We start from the raw sequence: 20,388 nt of genomic DNA, 5'->3' as shown, positions 1-20,388 counted from the left end.
GCACCCTGGGTTCTAATCCCCAGTACCGCAAAAAGAAAAAAAAAAAAGAGTAAGTTAGATAGAGATATGGATATATGGTAAATGTGTTAGGAAAATGGATAAAATACTGCAAGCCGCATGATAAAATCACGTGAGCCACCAGCTCAGCCTCTACCCACATGAGCTTTTTTAATAGAGGGGCAGGCTCCGGAGGCTGGCGAGGAAGTGGCTGGCTGGGAATTACCACCCACACAGCCCACTCTCCACTTTTTCTCTCAACAGAAACACATGCATCCAGGGCTCTTCCTTACCATCTTGCCACTGACCGTGGCCTCGAGCGAATCCACCAGCTCAGCTGTGACTCCAATGAGGTTGTGGTAGTCGGCCTGGATCTTATTGTACCGCTTCAGGTATGTCATTGACCGACGCTCGGCTTCCACCAACTGCTGGTGCAGCTGCTGCAGGGTTTCTAGGAAGACAGTTTACATGAAAGCCACACATAGGAACAACAACAAAACCCCACAAAATAAACGTCTTCTTCTCAAAGGACTATCATACGTACTGTCAGAATATTTTGTCATAACAACAAACTTGACACTACTGTGTTTAACACTACTTCTATTTCATGCCACCTGTGTTTACAAAGAGTTTTATAATCATTGATTTAAATGTTCTTGTTGCTGTAAGTTCAACTGAATCATCACTGGGCTCCCTAACAAAATCTCTTCCCTCTACTGAACCCCACACAATTTCTATTAGTTCCTCTCTCTATGCCTGAGAAGTAAAATCAACATTTCTTCCCATATTCAGCTCACGAAACAGTGGACCCAGACCTGTGTCCTCTCCTCTGTTTTGTACTATGAGGCTATCTGGGGACATTCCTATCCGCAAGACAGTTCTCCATTTAAATGAAAACTGGAGCTGAGCGACCGATGCTGGAAGGAAAGAATCCAGGAGACGAGACAGCAATGTGCTGCTCATGCTGCCAGTGTGATGAAGCCGAAAGCCACGTGCCAGGCCCCCGCCAGCAGCTCTGCAGGTCTAGCACCCCGCTTGGAACCCCTGCAAAGGGCAGCCCTGGAGAGACTGAGGCCACACCACTCTGGTCATGGCTGGAAAGGGCAGATTCTCACCAGGGCCAAACTTCTTTGCCCCACCCTCCTGGGTTGGTCAGCTTTCTGTCACTCTAAAAAACCCCAAGAAAATCAACTTAAAGGGCAGAAAGGTTATTTTGGTTCACAGTTTTGGAGGTGTCAGTCTGTTGGCCCATTGCATTTGGGCCTATGGTGGCACAGAACAGAAGTGAGAAACAGAGGAAGCCATGACGTCCAGAAGCAAGAAGAGACAGACAGGAACCAGCATCCCAATATCCCCTTCAAGACACATGCCAAAGGCACACTCCAACCACCTAACTTTGTTCTACTAGGTCACACCTACCAGGGACCCACCACCTCCCGACAGCGCCACAGACTGATGACCAAGTTTTTAATACATGTGACTTTGGGGGTACTCCAGATCCAGATGATAGTACTACTTCTCTCCCTCTCTTCAAGCTTTCTTTTGGATAGGAAATAACCCTACCTCCAAAGAGATTAACTCACTATTGCACTGATTCAGCAGGAACTGTATAACATTTAATCTTCATTTTAGAACAGATTTCATGGGTACAGAGAGAGATTTTTAAGATTTAACAACCTGAGCTCAAATTCTTACTCTATCACTTTCTTGTTGAGTAACCACATACAAAATATTTAACTTCTCTGATTCTCACTCCTTTTTTTTTTTTTTGGTACTGGGTATTGAATTCAGGTGTACTTAACCACTGAGCCATATCCCCAGCCCTTTCTGGATTTTATTAGAGAGTTGCAGAGTTGCTTAGGGCCTCGCTAAGTTGTGGAGGCTGGCTTTGAACTCATGAGCCTCCTGCCTCAGCCTCCTGAGGTTCTCACTAACATGAGGATAAAAAATTTTACCTTGAAGGTTCCCTGTGAGGATTAAATAAAAAACACACTCCAAGTGCCCAGTGCCACGACTGGCATAGATATGCAGGTGATCAATAAGTGGTGGCTATTATTTCATTCCATGGAAAGGGGTCAAAGACTTTCTAAATGTATTTCTCTACAAACTGATAACTGGAAAAAGTGGCAGAAAGTCTGCATCCTAAAGCAGTGACACGCAAGCTCTGAAATACATCAGGATCATCCAAAAAGAAAGATGATCAGGCCTCGCCCCAGAGACTGGTTTTGTATATACTCAGGGGGTCTGTGCTTCTAGATTTTCAACAAACTCCCCAGTGACTCGATGCATAATGTAAGTGTGAGAACCAGTGTCCTAAGTTATTCATTCTTCCACGTTTGTGTCACAAACAGCTATGCAGCTCACACACATGCAGACAGTATTTCAAAAACTTTCATGTGTCACAATGTATACAAAAGTAAACTATTTTAACTATCAAAACCCAAAATATCTTGATAATGAACTATTTGTTATTCTTATTCAGCAACCATCAAATCTCAGTGTTGAAAAATAACTTTAGGAAGCTGGCACAAATTTATGTCCAGTACTTGAACTCCTAGAAAATATCTCTGGAACTGATTTCTCAAGCTTCTCCTTAAACATTTAAGGGATAGGGACTCCCTACCTTCTTTCTACCTCTTTTTTAAATGTGTGCTATCATTAAAGCTCTTCATATGTATCAAAATCAAAAATACATAAACTAAAACTTACAAAGATGAAAATTCTACTACTCACAGTCCCACCTCATGGTAACACATGAGAACACTGTGCAAACTGTCATATGTACCAAGCTAGATGAGATACCAAGTAGTAAAACCCAAATGACCTCCCAAATCATCAATGTGAATGTCCCCAAAGCAGCCTCTCTCCAGAGGCAACTGCACAAAGGCACTATGCTCCTCAGAAGCTCATTTTGCAATTAACTAAACATAAGGGATTATTTGTGGAACCTTTGCCTTGGGAACCCAGAATTATAATGTATGACAATTTCAAATGTGGCACTTTCAAGGAAAAGGAGACCTAACGTCCTGCAGCCTTCAGGTTGAGAGAAGTAGACCACTGGACTGAAAGTTTCATGACCAATTTCAAACACACCATTTGGCAGAATAACCTTCTATCCAGAGACATCAGCTTGCAGACATCCTAGCTACCTATGAAAAAAGAGTAAGTCAGATTTCAATTTTAGAGACTCCTTGGCTGCTCAGGAAAAAACACTCAGTTTTAAATATGGGGCTTCGGGAGTGTGGCCCAGTGTACAGTACTTGCCCCGCATGTGCAAGGCCCTGTTCCAACCCCTGACCGTGACTGTATGATTTCAGGGACACCTCAAAGTTACCAACTTTATTCCAGAACATTAAACAGCACTTTGACTCTTTTCACTGTCAAAAGTTTTATAAGGACAACTATTATGATTTAGATATGTGTACTCTCCCAAAAGTTCCTGTATTAATGCAGGAAATGTTCAGGGTGGGATTAGATTATGAGACCATTACCTAATCCGTAGGTTAATTCATTTGATGGATTAATAATTTGAATAGAATAGTGGATGGTAACTGTAGGCAGGTTGGCGTGGCTGGAGGAGGGGGTCACTGGGAGCATGTCTTGGGTTTACATATTTTGTCCTTGGCTTCTTGCATTCTCTTTGCTTCCTGGCTGCCATGATCTGAGAAGCTTTGCTCCAATACACCCTTCCACCATGATGTTCTGACTCACCTGGGGCCCAGAGCCAGGGAGCTGGTCGACCATGAATCTCTGACACCTTGAGTCAAAATAAACTTTTCCTCCTCTTTTGCTCTTGTCAGGTATTTTGGACACAGCTACAAAGAGCTAACACAACAAAGCCAAGATGCCTTGCCATGCATGAACTCAACTTTTAATGGAGAAATATTTTTAGACTCTTTATATTCTAATACTACTGACATGATCTGCACGAAAATCCATGAAATTGCATCTCAGGTTTACAAAAATTTGAGATGTAAGAGATATAAACAACTAAAAGAATGTCAAAGTGATAGAGAGTTTTCTGATGATTCTAGCATTCAAGGAATCAGTAATGAAGTGATAACAAACCTCACCCGTGGTCACTCAAGCTTTCTCTGTTAACATTTCCACTTCATTTAGGACATTGCTCCCCACACTACCAAAGAGTTAAGGAGCTTTTAATTTTAGAGACTACTTAGCTGCTCAGGAAAATACAACTGATTTTAAAATATGGGGGTAAGGATATGGCCCATGGTAGAGTGCTTGCCTAGCATGTCCAAGGCCATTGTTTCAATCCCTAGCACTGCAAAATAAATAAATAAATAAATAGCTTTTCAAATCTAAAAACCTAAAGTCAATCATTATATGCTGACACACTCTTTTTGTGTTCAGATATAAACTGGCTTTGCTTTTTGCTAATCTGCAAACACTGGATGAAGGAATTTAAACATATAACTATGAATATAGGTCATCATTTTTAAAAATATTGTCCAGGGCTCTGAACTCTATAAAGGTGATTAATTGCATATTATCTTGAAGGGACTGAACCAATTAATTCCCAAAACACCAAAAGATAGTATTTCTATGTGATTCTTAAGTGGCTCAGTTAAAATAATAACCCAATGAGCTATATTTTAACCAAAGCTCTTCTCCTTTTGAGAGAAGTTTCTACTTCTCTCAAAAAAAGTATTTTCTTGTCTTTTTCAAAAGCTTGTGGAAATCTCACTTTATCCCTGTAACTTTCCTCTCAAGAGATACATGCAATGATTATTATTATCTAACCATTTCATTTTAAAATAATAACTGAATACAGAATTTAACTAAACTGGGGGCATGTCTGTGCTTTTTGGTCATTGTAGCCGTAGCGATAATGGAAGGAGAAGACAAGAGGGTGACAACTAGCTGTCATGCCACTATGCCTGGCCCAAGCCCTTGATACAGGTGCTGGTCACTGCTAATCTTCGATCTCCATGGCCGTACTGCATTGCAGAGTTTACTTCACCAGACAGGCTCAATTTCACAGAAATTCTGCTTGGACACTTAAAAAATTCAGCTAAATCAAACATAAAGAAGATTTGAAAACCCTGGGCCTCTTGCTGAAATTCCAAAGGAAAACCCAATGGAGAAGCACAAACTATCCAACTGACACCCATCCTCCCATGGTTATTGGATCTGTGAAATTGGGCCACTTGTCAAAGATATAACTGGCTCCCAACAGAAAGCTACACTGAAAAACGGGGGGGCTATGGGGGGATCAGGAGCTGCAGAAACTGGGGAACAGAAGAGAAGTTTCTCACCATCTCCCTACCCACACTGCCTAGGCATCCAAAGATCAATTCTGAACAGGGACTGAGCAGATTCAACTGACAGCTCAAGTGGTCTCCAGGGTCCAAGGGTACAGGTGGGTGGCAGTTTTAGAATGTCTGCAAAGCCTCTGACCCTTCTTCCCTCCCTCCCATCAAGGCACAGAATCCAATTATCCTTCCTTTGAATGTGAGCTGGCCTTAGGAATTAGCTTGTAAGAACTTCCAGAAATGACACTACGTTATTTCAAAGATTGGGTTAGAAAAAGAGATACAGCGTCCATCTAGTACTGACTGGGGATGTTCCCCTGGAAACTCAGCCATCATGTCCTGAGGAAGCCCTGGATACAAGGAGAGGCCATGCAGGTGAACTTGTTCCACCCATGGACCTCTGCTGAGACCCCAGGTAATGAATCATCAATGAGCTACTCAGCCAGCATCAATGAATACTCATGTATAAGAGGAAGCCCTGGAGGTGGCCCTATCTAACTTCGCCCATGAGACAGCTCAATGAAGATGGCATAACTTCTAGACCATGCAGAATAATAATAATGAACATCATTGTTTAAGTCTAGTGTAGAGAGCAGGCTGTTCCCTGCTGAGATACTCCATGAAGAAGAGAAGAGCAGTCTTCAGGCTGCATCTAGCTCTGAGTTACTCCACTTCATAAAGCAGTAGTTGCCAGGAGTTACTCCACATTGAATGTGAGTGCTAAGATAGAACGAGTCTACACCATGTCTGTACATGTCTGGACTCATGTCTGAGTCCAACCACAGGCACAAACTGAAAAATTAATCATGCGGATAATGACCACCTGTGAACTTATCAAATTAAATTGGAAACACATGGATACATGGGCGTATCAAACTCACATCAGAAAAGCCAGGTCCATGAGCTTCTCACACACACCAGACCACTGAATGAAGCAACCACTTTCCTGAGGCCCACAAAAGGAGAAGCACCTCAAGACTGGTTGTGGCAGCCCACACCAACCCAACATCAGACCATACAAAGAACATGTCACAAGGTCACCAGGTCAACAGGTGACAAATCTCTGTTCCCAGACTTCAGCTTAGCTCAGTCTTCCTGCTTGACATGACACAATGAAACTGCGATCTGGACCCTAACCCAGAACAAGTTCTACACTGACAGCTCTGCACCCTGAACAAGTTCAAGGCTAGTTCCTAATCTTATCTGATCACCTGCAGTGACTCTGTTGCATTCGTATCTCTCTCTGCCTTTGCTCTCGGTACAGCCTTCTGGGCCCTGTGGCCACCTTAACCCTTTCTTAACCTTTCAGTAATACATATATACGTGTGTGTGTGTGTGTGTACACGCACATACATATATACATACACATATATTTGGATAAAGTCTGATGTGACTTTAATGTTACAGATATTAGTCATTAGAATTGGAAAAGAACCTCTGAAGGTCCAGCTTATGCCTACCATGTGACCCACAAGTACTCGGTGAATTGCAACCGAGGAAAGTGATGTAGCTTATGAATTTATTGTTATTCAATAAATCTGACACTGGAAAGACAAGTTTGGTCTGCTTCAATGGCTGAGCACACCCACGACACCTGGGGCACTCTGTTAGGCAGCAACTGACTGGTGGGATGAAGGTGCATTTCCAGGAGCTGCAGGACAAGATCCAAGTGTCTGGCCAATTTAAGAGTGCCAACTGTGCTGATGTGAGAAAACTGGCGCAGGACCCACTGCACCAAGCACAAGACCGGAACTCACACTGCAAGAGGCTTGCGGCCCGGACAGCAGCAGCGGGGCTTCTCAGGCATATGTACTGGGGCAGAGCAGCCCGAGAGGCTCCACATCTGCACTCCAGCCATGCAGCAGCCTGGTTAATCCTGTGAGGCCACATCTGTCTTTCTACTCCTCCTTCCAGGGTTAGCAGGGTCTGCCACTCTGAGCTACAGGTGGGGTGGCAGAGCAGGCAGAACCAAGTGTACATCTGGAACCACTTGGCTAGAGATATGTGAGGGAAACTGGTACCAAGGCGGAGGGCTGCTGACTCTCACTATGCCTGATGATGCAAAGGAGCGTTGGCAATTGGCTTACAGCAGTCTGGATTTAGCATTAATGGGTTCTCAGAAGACCAGAATGCTGATAGAAATGTAGACAGTAAAAGTCATATTGATGAGGATTCAAATGCAAATGAGGATTCTACTGGAACCTGAAAGAAAGGCTACCCTTGTCACTGTGGCAAAGAACTGGGAAACATTTTGTCTGTGCCCTGGACTCTGTGAGAGGCTAATCTTAAAGGTGATGGACTAATTTACTTAAAGGAGATTTCAAGGCAGCAAAGCTTTCAGGTTATGGCATGGGTTTTACTGACTGCTTAGAGCCAAATTTACAGTGAAAATCAAGACCAAAAGAAACAAAGCAGAAAGATCTAAAAACTTTGCAACCTGGTCAGGAAAAGAGTGGTTGTAAGGTGTGGCCAACAAGGGCGCAGTTGCTAAAGACATTAGCACAGACAAAAAGAAGCCACATGGTTTGTACTGAGGCAGCAGGAAAAATGCTGAAGGACATCTCAGAAATCAAGACCACTGTACCCATCACAGACTCAGAGATGTAAAAATGCTAACTTGTTTCAAAAGATTCTCCAAGGCAGAATCTTCTTAGAAAAGAGCCCTGGAATGTCCTTCCCACCCGAGATGGCTCAGGATTTCTTTTCTGTCCAGCCAGCAAGGCACTCGGGGCTGTTGCTGCTGTGGTTCAAGTGGAATCAGGTTCAGCTTGCACGGGCAGCAGACCTAGTGCTGTCCATGTATTGGTTTTGCAGAATGCAAGAGACAGGAGGCCATGGTAGGGGCTGGGGAGATAGCTCAGTTGGTAGATGGTGACTTCCACTAAGATTTTAAGAAAGGTTTGGTGGCCAGGTGGTGTACTAGGGGGTCAGAGTGCCTGCAAGCCACCTCCAGTGGGGTGAGGCACAGTGAAGCTGTGTAAGCAAAGCTGAAGCTGCACTGGATCCCCAGGAAGGCAGAGGTGCCAGCGACACGCAGTGCCTGCCAAGGAAAGCTGCAGGGGGCATGCAGAGCCAGTCTGAGAGAGGGCCATGTGGACCATGACCAGCAAAGCCACAGGGACAAGTCTGCCCAAGTCCTTACGGGCTCACATCCCACCACAGTGTGTCTCGGATACCAGACATGGAGTGTTAGGATTTGGAGTTCACCCTGCTGGGATCTGGTCTTGCTCTGGCAGATTCCTCCTTACTATCTTCCTATTCTTCCCTTTTAAATTAGAAAATATCTGTCCTATGTACATCCTGCTACTGTATCTTTAAAGTATATAACTTGTTTTATGGTTTTTCATAATTTTAGTTTTATAGGGGCTCACAGCTGAGTTTGCTGAGTCTCAGAGGAGTCTTTGGAGCAATGCTGGAACAATTCAGACTTTGGGGATGGAATGCCTGCATTTTCACTGTGACATACACATGAACCTTTGGGGCCAGGGCAAAATGCTACTGTTTAGATGGGCGTCCCCCCAAAACCCATATGTTAAAGGCTTGGTCCCCAGGGTGGCACTACTGGTATAAGAGGGAGTTAGAAAGGCTGCCTTTGCTAAAAGCAGTGACTCTTTACCAAGGTCTGTAGATGTTCAATGGGTAACTGAAAGCAAGCTAAAGCTTGGCGTCTCTGCTTTCATTTTGTCTCTCTTTTTGATGACCTTAGGTTCTGTGACTTGCTCAGTTCACATAGACATGTTAATCATTTAAGAAGTATTCATCTAAAAACTAGTAACACAAGGCTTATTCGTCCTCAATTTATCTACCTATCTCATTCCATTTTGAGATTGAGATAAGATTTGCGGGGACATTCAATGACCAGTTCCTACGTATCCTGTTTCAGACCTCTGGAGTTGTGCCAGAGAATTCTCCAGTCTTTGCTTTGCACCTTCCAGGAAAAATGAAGTCTTCAGGCACATCACCCCAGGATGAGACCATCCCCCTAAGCAGAAGCAATCATCTCATGGGGGCCAAATTGCCCCCTTACAGGACCAAAGGTCTGATAGATAAACATCCTGAGGCAAATGGAGATTGGCCTCTCAAGGTATAAAGACTCCTCCAAAGTCATCTCTCAGAAGCAGAACTGAGATCATGAAAACCAGACCACAGTTTTCCCAGGACTTTTAATTATGCATACTTCTTACCCTACTCCAATTCTCTCTCTGTTTAAACCTAAAGCTCGTGTCAATGCCCCAAAGACACAGCTAGGACTTTCAATCTCACTTTGCCTTCCAAAAATGGACATAAAGCTGGGTGCGGTGGCACACCTATAATCCCGGAGACGCGGCTGAGGCAGGAGATCACCAGTTCAAAGCCAGCCTCAGCAATTTAGCAAGGCTTTACGCAACTCAGCGAAACCCTATCTCTAATTAAAAAAAAAAAAAAAAAGGGCTGGGAATGTGGCTCAATGCTTAAGCACCCTGGGTTAATTCTCTGGTACAAAACAAAAAAATGGCCATATGGATTAATGTCCCCTTCGTGCTTTTCATCATTACCTTTTCTGCTTGGTTTTTGGGGCAAGCGGCCAGACCTGGTTTACTGGAAGCCTGGAATTCAGCCTGTGGCAACAATGGGAGGTGGTGGAACCTTCAGGAGGGCCACCCTCATCATCTCTCTCTCTTTTTTTTTTGTACCACGGATTGAACTCAGGGGCACTTACCCACTGAGGCACAGCCCCAGCCCTTTTTCATATCTTATTTAGAGATAGGGTCTCACTGAGTTGCTTAGGGCCTCGCTAAATTGCTGAGGCTGGTTTTGAACTGGCAATCTGCCTGCCTCAGCCTCCAGAGCGGCTGGGGTAACAGGCGTGCACCACTGCACCTGGCCCAGCCGTCTTCTCATTTTGCTTGCTGGTTCCTGATGAAATCCCTGCCTTGACCATCAGGCTCTCTCACCACAGGCCCAAAGAAATGAGGCAGTCCAATCTTGGGATGAACCTCTAGAACTGTGAGCTGAATAAACATTTTCTCTCTATAAGTTAATTGCCTCAAGTACTTCATTAGAGTGATGAAAAGATGGTTCACACACAAGCCTACAGAGGACAAAAGCAAACATCCCAGCCTTTCTCCCGACACTACCAAAGCTCTCTTTATGTGGCAAAGCTAAACTATTACTCTTTGTCAAGATGGCAGAGTATTAATAATTTATTAATACTTCCTTTCTTTAAAAAGATTTAACTCTCTAAAAGAAGCGTGGAAAAACAACAGCAGGGGGTTTTGCAATCCTCTCCAACATGACTCTACTCTGAAAGGAGCAAATGTGATATTGCACAGACCAAAACTTTCATGTAGTGAAACTCCACCTGCTGGGAATTAAGGAATATGCCATCAATACTTACTGAAGGCATGAACACGCATATGCCCTTCCCAACATGATAATTTAAGCACGGTTCAAAATGTAGTATCAAAGAAAAAATTGGCGCCAACTGAGGCCACCAATTCCATATTAACTAGTTTTTCTCACTTTGCTGGAAAATGTTCTGGTAAAAATTACTGACCATGGAAAAACATCATTTTACATACAAACTTAAGAGTGGAATTTCTACTTTAAATGTAAAAAAATGGAAAAGCTTTATAAGAATGGGTATTGAGGGGCTGGGGAGATAGCTCAGTCGATAGAGTGCTTGCCTTGCAAGTACAAGGCCCTGGGTTCGATCCCCAGCACCCCAAAAAAAAAAAAAAAGAATGGGTATTGAGATAAGACCCCAACTGCCTAGTTCAAGATAAAAGTTAAGATATTAAAATAATTCCCTAAAATAATCCCATGCTGTCCTGCCTGCTGCAGTCACTTCCCCTGGGGACACTACCTGGGCCCTCACTTTCCCCAGGCCTCGCTATCCAGTACGCAAGATGAGCTGGCCACGCCAGACACCCTAAGAGGGGCCTCAAGGACTGCAGACAAGTGATTACAGAGCACTCCTGTTGGCATTTAGACTTTTAAAGTCCTCATTTACCAAGTCCACAAATTCCTTCCATTTCTGTCCCTATCTCACAGTTTAAAACATGAATTGGCAGAGTCTTTCTTATAAAAATTTTAATCTAGATGATTTACCTTTGTTACTTTGTCCATTCTCCTTCTGGGATGAGAAACAAGTTCAGGAAAACACAGTACCAAAGAGTAAAAAAGAATTCTCAGGACAGTGAAGGCCAGTTCCAAGTGTTTCTGCGAAGAACTAAGATAGTGTTGTCTCAATACTTGGTTGATTCACTCCCAAACCAATCCTCTTCTCTCCGTCTCAGCGATCATGGCGTGGATAGAGTCTTGCCTATTTCCACAGCCTCCTAACGCACTGGCCTTCTACCAGTTTCCGAAGGCCTTCCCGCTGCCACCTAAACATCCTAAAACTGCAAACATAAATTCTTGAACATTGTAACTTCAATTTCAAAGCTTTAGCCTAAGGAAATTGAGACCGGGTTAAGTATAGAGGCTAAGGCCACAGACTCTGGCTAAGGCCAGACTGCCTGGGTTGAAGTCTCAGCTCCCATGTGTCTATATGGGTTAACAAAAGCAAGTTATTTATGTGGGTTTTTTTTCCTTATTTGATCTTAATTAAATTTTTCCTAATTTTTTAAAAATAGCTTTATTATAAATATATATATTATATATATTTATCAATAATACATAATATATAGTATATATATTTTTATATAAAATATTATATTTTATTCATATACCATATAATTCACTTATTTATAAAGTGAACATTTCAGTAAATTCAGAGTTATACAACCACCACTACAGTCAATTCTGATTTGGGGGATTTTTCTGATTCTTTTCTTTTCTCTTTTGCAATGTGGGGTCAAACCCAGGTCCCATGCATGCTAGGCAAGTGTTCTGCCTATTTTATAACATCTTCCTCACCTCTCAAAAGAAACCCTATCTTTACTAGCAGGCAGGCCCACTTCCCGTCCTCCCCAGTCCCTACAACCACTAATGTACTTCCTGTCTTTAGATTTCCTCTTCCAGACCTTTCATATAAATAGAATCATATAATACATGTCCTTTTGGGTCTGGCTTCTTTCACTTAGCATAATGTTTTCATTATGTTGTAGCCTGAATTAGTACTTCATTTATTCTCCCATTTCACTGTATGGATATGTCACATTTTTTTATCCTTTCATCAGCTGATGGACATTTGGGTCATTTGCCCTTTGGGCTCTTATGAACGTTGCAAGTTGCTGTGTGGACACATGTTTTCACTTCTCTTGGGCACATAGCTAGGTGTGGAATTGCCAGGTCAAATGGTAACTTACCTTCTGAGGTAAGAGAACCTGTTTTTTGAAGACTATTAATGCTATGAGGAAATGTTCTCTTCATTTGATAAAAACATGCAAAAATAAACACATATATATGTCTCTGTTTTTTATAAACACTGCAAACTTCTGGGTATATGTATGTATACAAATACTTTTCTGTGCTTTCTAAATTTCCTATAAAAAATATAATTGATTTTATGATCAGGAATTTTAAAAGTGGGAAGGTAAATATACATATTATTCACCTTCCTACAATGCTTCAGAGGCTCTTCAGTCTTTATAGGACTTCACATAAACCTTCGTGACCTAGCCCTTGCCTAGTCTCTGGCTAGGTCAAGCCTTTTGCTAAGCAACATGAATTCTTGGTAGATTCCCAAACGCTGTCTCAGGGCCTTTGCACAGGCTGTTGTCTCTGCTCAGAATTCCTATTATTCACTCTGTCTACCTCGTAAACTCCCGTTTTGTTGTTTAAAACTCCATCTTGACTAGGAGAACTATGTCTTGGTCTATCTATTCCTAATTTCTAGCACAATATTTAACTTAAGAGCAGAAAATGTGTTAAACTGTACTGCAAGTATGTCCACACGACAGGGGAAAAAAAGGAATAATGTTCACAGTTCCCAGCTATATTTCAGTGAACACTCAAATCATGCTGAACCAGATGAAGGGTGTTCAGTGCTTGCAAACACCAATGGTGAACACAGTGGCACCTAGAAGTTTTAAGCTGGAAATATTTTTTAAAAGAATATTAAAATAATTCTAAGCTGAGTTGGAAAAATCCTAATTTCACTGAAAATCACTGTATGTGGAACTTCAAGGAAAAAGGTCAGCTATACAAACAGGGTAGACAGGAAGAGGCAAGGACCTGAGCCAAAGTCTTAAGCTACACAGGCCAAGGGAAGAGCATGGTACAGTCTGAAGCGGGCTGTGTCAAGGCCAGGAGAAGGGACCTGAGACAGGCAACAGGGAGCACTCGAGGCTTAGGAGCTGAAGCAGAAGTGTGTCTGAGGACCTGAGAGTTCAGTTCAGAGGGGGACCACGGGCTTGGCAGCTGGAATTCTCATTCAGTTAAACTAAAACGAGCAACAGCTTCACATTCAAGATGTTCTGTTCTTGGTATGAAATAACTTTGGACACGTTTGTTCCAAATAAAGACAAGTGTCCTTGCACACTACCAATTTGGGGGAAGCTGATCTCCCAAGGGTGAGACTACATTCTACTATTCCAGAAGAAGCCCCACTTAGAACTAAGACCCCAGAACTCTGTCCAGTTAGTGCCCCTTTGTACTCTCAAAAGTGTCCCTGTTGCAACTGGATTATAGTGAGAGTTGCACAACTCTGTACATTTGCTAAAAAGCAATGAATTATACACTTACAGTGGGAGAATTTTACGTTAGGTAAATTATGCATCCTGATTTGAGTGACAGGTGAGATCCATATGCCATGGCCTCCAGGCCTCAAAAGTGGTTGAATGACTTTCTGCAAAGGGACAATCCCTCCAAGGAGTAATTTTCCAAAAGGACAGACGTTTATCTACCAAGACAGCTTCTAGGGCCATGACATCAAAATAAGACACCAGGCAAGCCTCAGAGACCTACAGTTACAGCAGTTGACGCTTACAGGTCTTGGCACAGCCCTGAGCTGTTCCATTCACCTTGGAAGTGCGCAAGTGACAGACTGACGATCATTACCCTTATCTACCAAGCACCTGAAGCCACCGAGCTGCTCTAATTCCACAGGTGTTCTCCATTGCTTCAAAAGGATACGTAGATTGTCAAAAGCTTTGGCGTGTTATTGGCTTTAAAAATTAAAGCTAGAAATTTTTCCAGCTTCAATTTTAACTCTGGAGTCCAAGAATCCTGAGGGGGGAAAAGAAAAACAAAGAAACAAAAAATAAAAACACTATCCCACTAAATGCCAGCAGTACCATCAAGTTGGAGCCATTTGGTTAAAGAGCCCTGCCAGTTATGGAAACCAAAAGCAAGGTATCTTGCCAGAAGATGTGAGAATGTGGAAACAGGTCCTAGGACACATGACCAATTCAGTTATACATAATTCAAGAATTCACAGCAGGAAAACAACTCTGTACATGATCTGAATATTTCATGTGATTTAAACACAAGCATGACAAGTAACCTGATTAGGCTGAATACCAAAAATAATTATGGTTTAGGCATGCATGGCACTGGTAGGCATAACACAAAAAATCATCAGTCAGCTACTGAATGGTTCCAAAGAAAGGAACTCATTTTCATAGAACTTGCCCCAATAGGAAGAAAGGATCCAGAAGCTGTTATCTGCCATAAATATCTCCTATCATGTCAAGCACTGTTAATTTGATATGTCCCTTGAAAGTAATTTCTCTCAAATAATACTCATTAAAGAAGGAAAAAATGACACAAATAACAAAGAAAAAGTGTGACAAGTACCAATCTTTCTCAGTACAATTTTCTTCATATAAAAATAACTTCCACCCAAACCAAGAAGTTCCACAAAAAAGAAGCTATCCCAGTAAAAACTCACATCCACTCGCCAGGTGGATCCTGCCCACCGCCCTCAGACCGCTTTCTCCTCTCCATCCCTGGATCCTCCAGACCTCCCACCTGCACCTACTCTGTCCTATGTCACTTGGAAATAATACAATGCAAATGAGCATGAAACTCCTATATTTTGAAAAGATTCATTCATTTTTTGACACTACATGGTCATTTTGTTTATAATGTGTGTTGTGGTTGAGCTGAAGTCCTAGCCCCTCATACCTCAGAACAGAAGGTCCTTGAGGAAGGGGCCACAGCAGGTGTAATTACAGTTAGGATGAGGTCACACTGGTCCAGAATAGGCAATTAATCCAATGTGACTGGTGCCCTTACAAGAAGGGAATTCAGGCAAAGGAAACATGAAGAGTGAAGAAGGCCATGTAAGATGGAGACAGAGGCTGCAGCTGTGCAGGCACAAGCCAAGCACCGTCTGGAACCACCAAAGCTGGAAGAAGAAAGATAGGATGCTCCCCCAGAGCCTTCAAAGGCACAGCCTGCACACACCTCGATCCCAAACACGCCCAGCCTCCTGAAGTCCCTACATCTCTGTGGTTTCAGTCACAGGATCCTTGGTTCTTTGCTGGGGCGGCCCAAGGAGGGTAAATCTGGCGTCTAGAGCTCAGGGTTCTCTATACTTAACCACCTGGAAAAGCAGCTGGGGAGGACCACCATGTCTCAACACAAGTTGAGACATCTTAAAAACAAAACAGAGTATGTGTAGAGATCCAGTTATGCTGCTCTGCGTAAAATCATTTTGTAAAATCAACAAATAATCTATTTCCAATTTAGTTACTTCCCCAAGGATGCTCTGCTAATGACAGGGATAAGACTGGAGTAAAATCTCTCTGGGGGTAAACCCGCTATTTTTTTTCTTGACTCTTCTTATTTTTCCTGTGCTTTCAGCTCTGAGAATAACACTTCCCAAGTGTGATGGGCAACTTGACTACCATAGTTCCAAAAGTAAGCATGAAGAGCCAGGCGAATTCCTAGTTAGCTCTGCTGGATGGTCTGGAAAAGCCACTCACCTCTTTCTCATGGTTTCTTTCCTTACAGAATGGGGACTTTCGAGCATATTAGTGTGGCTGTAAGACGGACCCTTAACATGAAAGGGCATCTTTCCATGGGACCCTGATCCAATGAGTCACAGCAGGATTATTTGGAAGCGAGGGCAGGCCCAGGGCTCACCCCCTGGTTTTTCTGTGGCTTCCTTTCTGTCCCTTGCAGAGCCTGCAAGGCTCCTCCCCACTGCTTCAGATCTTACTGACCAAACTTGCCTTGGTCCCTGGCACACAACAAGTGTCCAGAAGTTTCTCCTGAAGTAATCAATACAGGAATTCCTAAGTATTTCTGTAGGAGGATGCTCCTGATAACCTGAGTTTGCAAATAGAACTCAATACAATATTTACGAAGGAATTTTCCTTTTCTATCAACACTGCAGAAGGGATAATATAAGGAAGCAATGGAAAACCTGAAAGAACTGGATGAAAAAAAGGCCATATTTTTAAAATGTACCAAAGTGGCAAGAAAGGAAGCGCAGAGGACAAAAATGAAGTAAAAGCAGGAACCCTGAGAGTCAAGGAGCATCACAGACAATGACTGCAGAATGTTGGGGCCTTGAACTTCAGTTCGGAGAGCTTGTCAGGAGCACATAAGACAGAAGACATAAGATCTGCTCACATTACGTAATCTAAAGGAGACCCCACACAAACCCAGGACTCCAAAGGGCTGTGGCATCAGTAAAAGGTTAAGGGTAAGAAACTCACTGCACTGAAAGAACCCATATTGACCTTGACACTAGGAGGAAGGAGGGAAAAGTCTCATTTGAGATTTCACAACCACATTCAATGCCATGAAAGACTGCAGCGGAGCCTGACACTAAGTGCGTAGTCCCCAGACCTCCAGCAAGTAATACGATTTCAAATGGTCCTAGCTTGGTGTGTCCGCGGTGATGGGGAGATGCCAATAAAGATCTTCTTTGGAAGAACCAAATTGTACCCAGGCCTCAAAGAAATTTTCTCCAGTTCCAAATAGAATAAACTCATCAATACTTTTTTTAAAAAAGGGAAATAAGTCACTCTAAGAGCTAGGAGAAATATACACAGTGCGATCAAATTTACAAAGACTTTTGGTATTGAAATTCACAGAGAATATGAGATAAATGTCTCCCTCTCCCTCTGCCTCCTCCTCCCCCTCTTATGTTAAAGAAATAAGAGAGCAAGGAATGAGAGTATAAAAATGACTCAGGAAATGTGAATAAAAAACAACAACAACAAAACCCATCTATCTTAAAAGTTAATAAAGGAGCCAGGCCCAGTCATGTATGCCTGTACTCCCAGAGACTCAGAAGGCTGAGGCAGGAGGATCACAAATTTGAGGCCAGTCTCCAACTTAGGGCGCTCCTGTCTCAAAATAAAACATAAAAGGGCTGGGGGGTGTAGCTCTGTGGTACAGTGCCCCTGTGTTCAATCCCTAGTGCCACACATACGCAAAGAGTTAAAAAATGAAATCACAAATTCAATGAGAAGATTAATCCCAGTTGAAGAATGAATTTGCAAACTGGAATATAAATATGAATAAATTGCCCAGAACACAGTCAGAGAGATCAAGTGATGGAAAATATGATCTGTTATTAAAAAAAAAAAAAAAAAAAGTCCATCAACAATTAAAAATAATAAAATAAAATAAAGACAAGGCCCAACAATGTAAATGTGCTTCATACCACTGAAATATACACTTTAAAATGGTAAATTTTGGGGGCTGGGAGGGAGGCAAGAATGGAGGAAGGAGGGAATGTATAGAGGGAAAAGAGGGTTGGGAGGGGTGTGGGGGAAGGAAAATATAACAGAATGAATCAAACACCATTACCCTATGTAAATGTATGATTACACAAATGGTATACCTCTACTTCATGTACAGAGAAACAAGATGTATCCCATTTGTTTACAATAAAAATAAATTTTTAAAAAAATGGTAAATTTTATGTGTATTTGACCACAATTTTTTTAAAATGAAAAAAAAAAAAAAAAAAAAAAAAAAAAAAAAGAGGATACAATAAGTAGTCTGAAATTGTGCAAGAGATGTTGCTCCATAACTTAGCATCTACCTGTCAAGTGTGGCCAAGACCCTAGGCTCAATCCCAGCACTGAAAAAAGGAAATGCATTCAACCTGACCAGATATTCAGAAATGATAAGGAAGGGAAGAGGCAATACACCAAGAGAAAACAATTGAGCATTTCCAGAGTTGTTGAAAGACACAAAAATAGTACATGCAGGAAGCCCAATAAATTCCAAGAGAAAATAAAAATCTATCCCTGGACACAAAGAAGTGAAATTATACCATCCCAAAGGTCAGAGAAAAAATACAGATCACCTATAATGGAACAGCATGCAGACTGACAGCCAGCTTCAAAGCAGTAGCAGTGAGAGCCGAGAGGCATGCAGCGTAGTTACATTTCACACCTAACTGAAGTCTCCCTGCAAAACTCACGCACAGCATTTAAGAGGCTATTATATCTAAAAATATTTATGCCAGCCTGAGTTAACAGGCCTCAGTGCAACCAAAAAAATCCTATTTTATGGCACAGAAAAGTTCATTAAAGCCCATTATCTGAATATTCTTTTACAGTGTAATTTAAGAGTGGTTGCCAGGGGTTAGGGGTGAGGACAAGGGTGACAATAACTGGGCAACACAAGGCAGTACTTTGGGGTAATTAATGCAAAAGTTCTGTGTCCTAGCCAAGTGCAGTGGTGCTTGTAGTCCCAGTGATTCAGGAGGCTGAAGCAGGAGGATCACAAGTTCAAAGCCAGTCTCAGCAGCTTTGTAAGGCTCTAAGTAACTTTGAGACTTCATCTCAAAATAAAAAATAAGAAGGGCTGGAGGTGCCAGGGTTCTAGCTCAGTGGCAGAGTGCTTGCCTAGCAAGCAATGAGGCATTGGGGTCGATTCTTAGCGCCACAGAAAAATAAATAAAGGCATGCTGTCCATCTATAACTACAAAATTAAAAAAAAAAAAAAAAAAAGAGGGGGCTGGGGATGTGACCCTGGAATCAATCCCCAATACCAAAAAAAAAAAAAAAAAAAAAAGAAGTCTGCTATTATGGTGGTAGCAGTTATAGGAATCAATGCATGTTGAAATTCATAAAACATACATCCCCAAAAGTTAATTTTACTGTATGACACTTAAAAAAATAAAACTTTAAAAAAATTTGTCAAGCAAGTAGGTAAGAATCCTTGCTTTCTGTAAAACTGTTTGAATACTGGCATATGTTGGCCTAAAAACTACTTGTTTGCTTTGATCTATCTATAAAGAGACCCAGTAACATGTCCTCTCCTATTTATGGCCTATTTAAGGTTAAGTCAGTGTGTGGTTAGCTCATTCTTTCTCCTAGATGTACAGTATTCCACTGTTGACCATTATGCAATTTATTTATGCATGTTCCTTCTGATGTACAAAGGGGAACTTCTAGTTCTTGCTATTACAAGTTTTATATGTATGTACAAGAACACACACCACAGCTGGAACAGGGTGGCGAAAATTAAATCACTCACTAAACATAACTATCCATCCAAAAGAGGGTGACTAAATTAGGATTACAAAAAATAATAATAAGAGCAGAATTTAGTTTTTTTAAGTATAATTCAGAAACCAGAAGAATACACATGGTGAAGCCACAGGTGCAAAAGCTGCCACTTACCTGGAAGAGCTCTTTGAATGACGGGTGCACCATGGGGTTGGGCACAAAAGGGAGGGCGTAGAAAGGAAGAAACTCAGTGGTCTGGCTCAGTGCTGCCCCTTTTGTCTCCAGGTAGTTTTTGAAATAGGAAATCCGTTCATCCAGTTCCTGCTTGTCCTAGAGCAGGGAGACACTTGTTTGAGGTTTCTAGCTCCAGAATGGTCCCAGCTCACCCACCTGCCCTGCGAGGCTCCTCGTCGCTGGCATTGTCCCCATCCGGCCTGGTAGGCACACTGTCTCCAGTCATTCTAATGTTACCTCAAGCTTACCCCTTAATGAAACATTGACAGAAATATCAGAGAATTATATGTACAGTTCAATATACTGCTTTTTAGGAAAAATGTGTAGTTGTAGATGGATAGAATGCCTTTATTTTATCTTTATGTGGTGCTAAGGATCGAACCCATTGCTAAGCTGCTGAGAATGGCTTTGAAATCGTCATCCCCCTCTGGGATTAGAGGCGTGCACCAGGGTGCCCAGATCATAGGCTCTTGAAGCCCAAGTATCCCTGTCACCACTCTCCTTTATCAAGCGAGGGGCTGATCCTGCCCTAC

The 20,388-nt window shown here is 42.3% G+C and overlaps 1 protein-coding gene across 5 annotated transcripts in view; it reads right to left on the bottom strand.

The window, feature by feature from the left end:
- Positions 1–20,388, bottom strand: part of ARMC9 (armadillo repeat containing 9) — a 132,198-nt gene that overhangs the window by 100,273 nt on the left and 11,537 nt on the right. For all 5 annotated transcript variants that reach the window (XM_079134853.1, XM_079134851.1, XM_079134849.1 and 2 more), the window contains exons 5-8: positions 19,796–19,951; positions 14,331–14,423; positions 11,361–11,385; positions 291–448 (exon numbers count right to left, since the gene is read on the bottom strand). In XM_079134853.1, coding sequence (XP_078990979.1) covers positions 291–448; positions 11,361–11,385; positions 14,331–14,423; positions 19,796–19,951 — 432 coding nt within the window. The remainder of the gene's footprint in view (positions 1–290; positions 449–11,360; positions 11,386–14,330; positions 14,424–19,795; positions 19,952–20,388) is intronic.

This window comes from Sciurus vulgaris (assembly GCF_902686455.1).
Source record: "Sciurus vulgaris genome assembly, chromosome: 3".
NCBI classification, from domain to species: Eukaryota; Metazoa; Chordata; class Mammalia; order Rodentia; family Sciuridae; genus Sciurus; species Sciurus vulgaris.
This window is presented reverse-complemented; position numbering and strand designations above follow the sequence as displayed.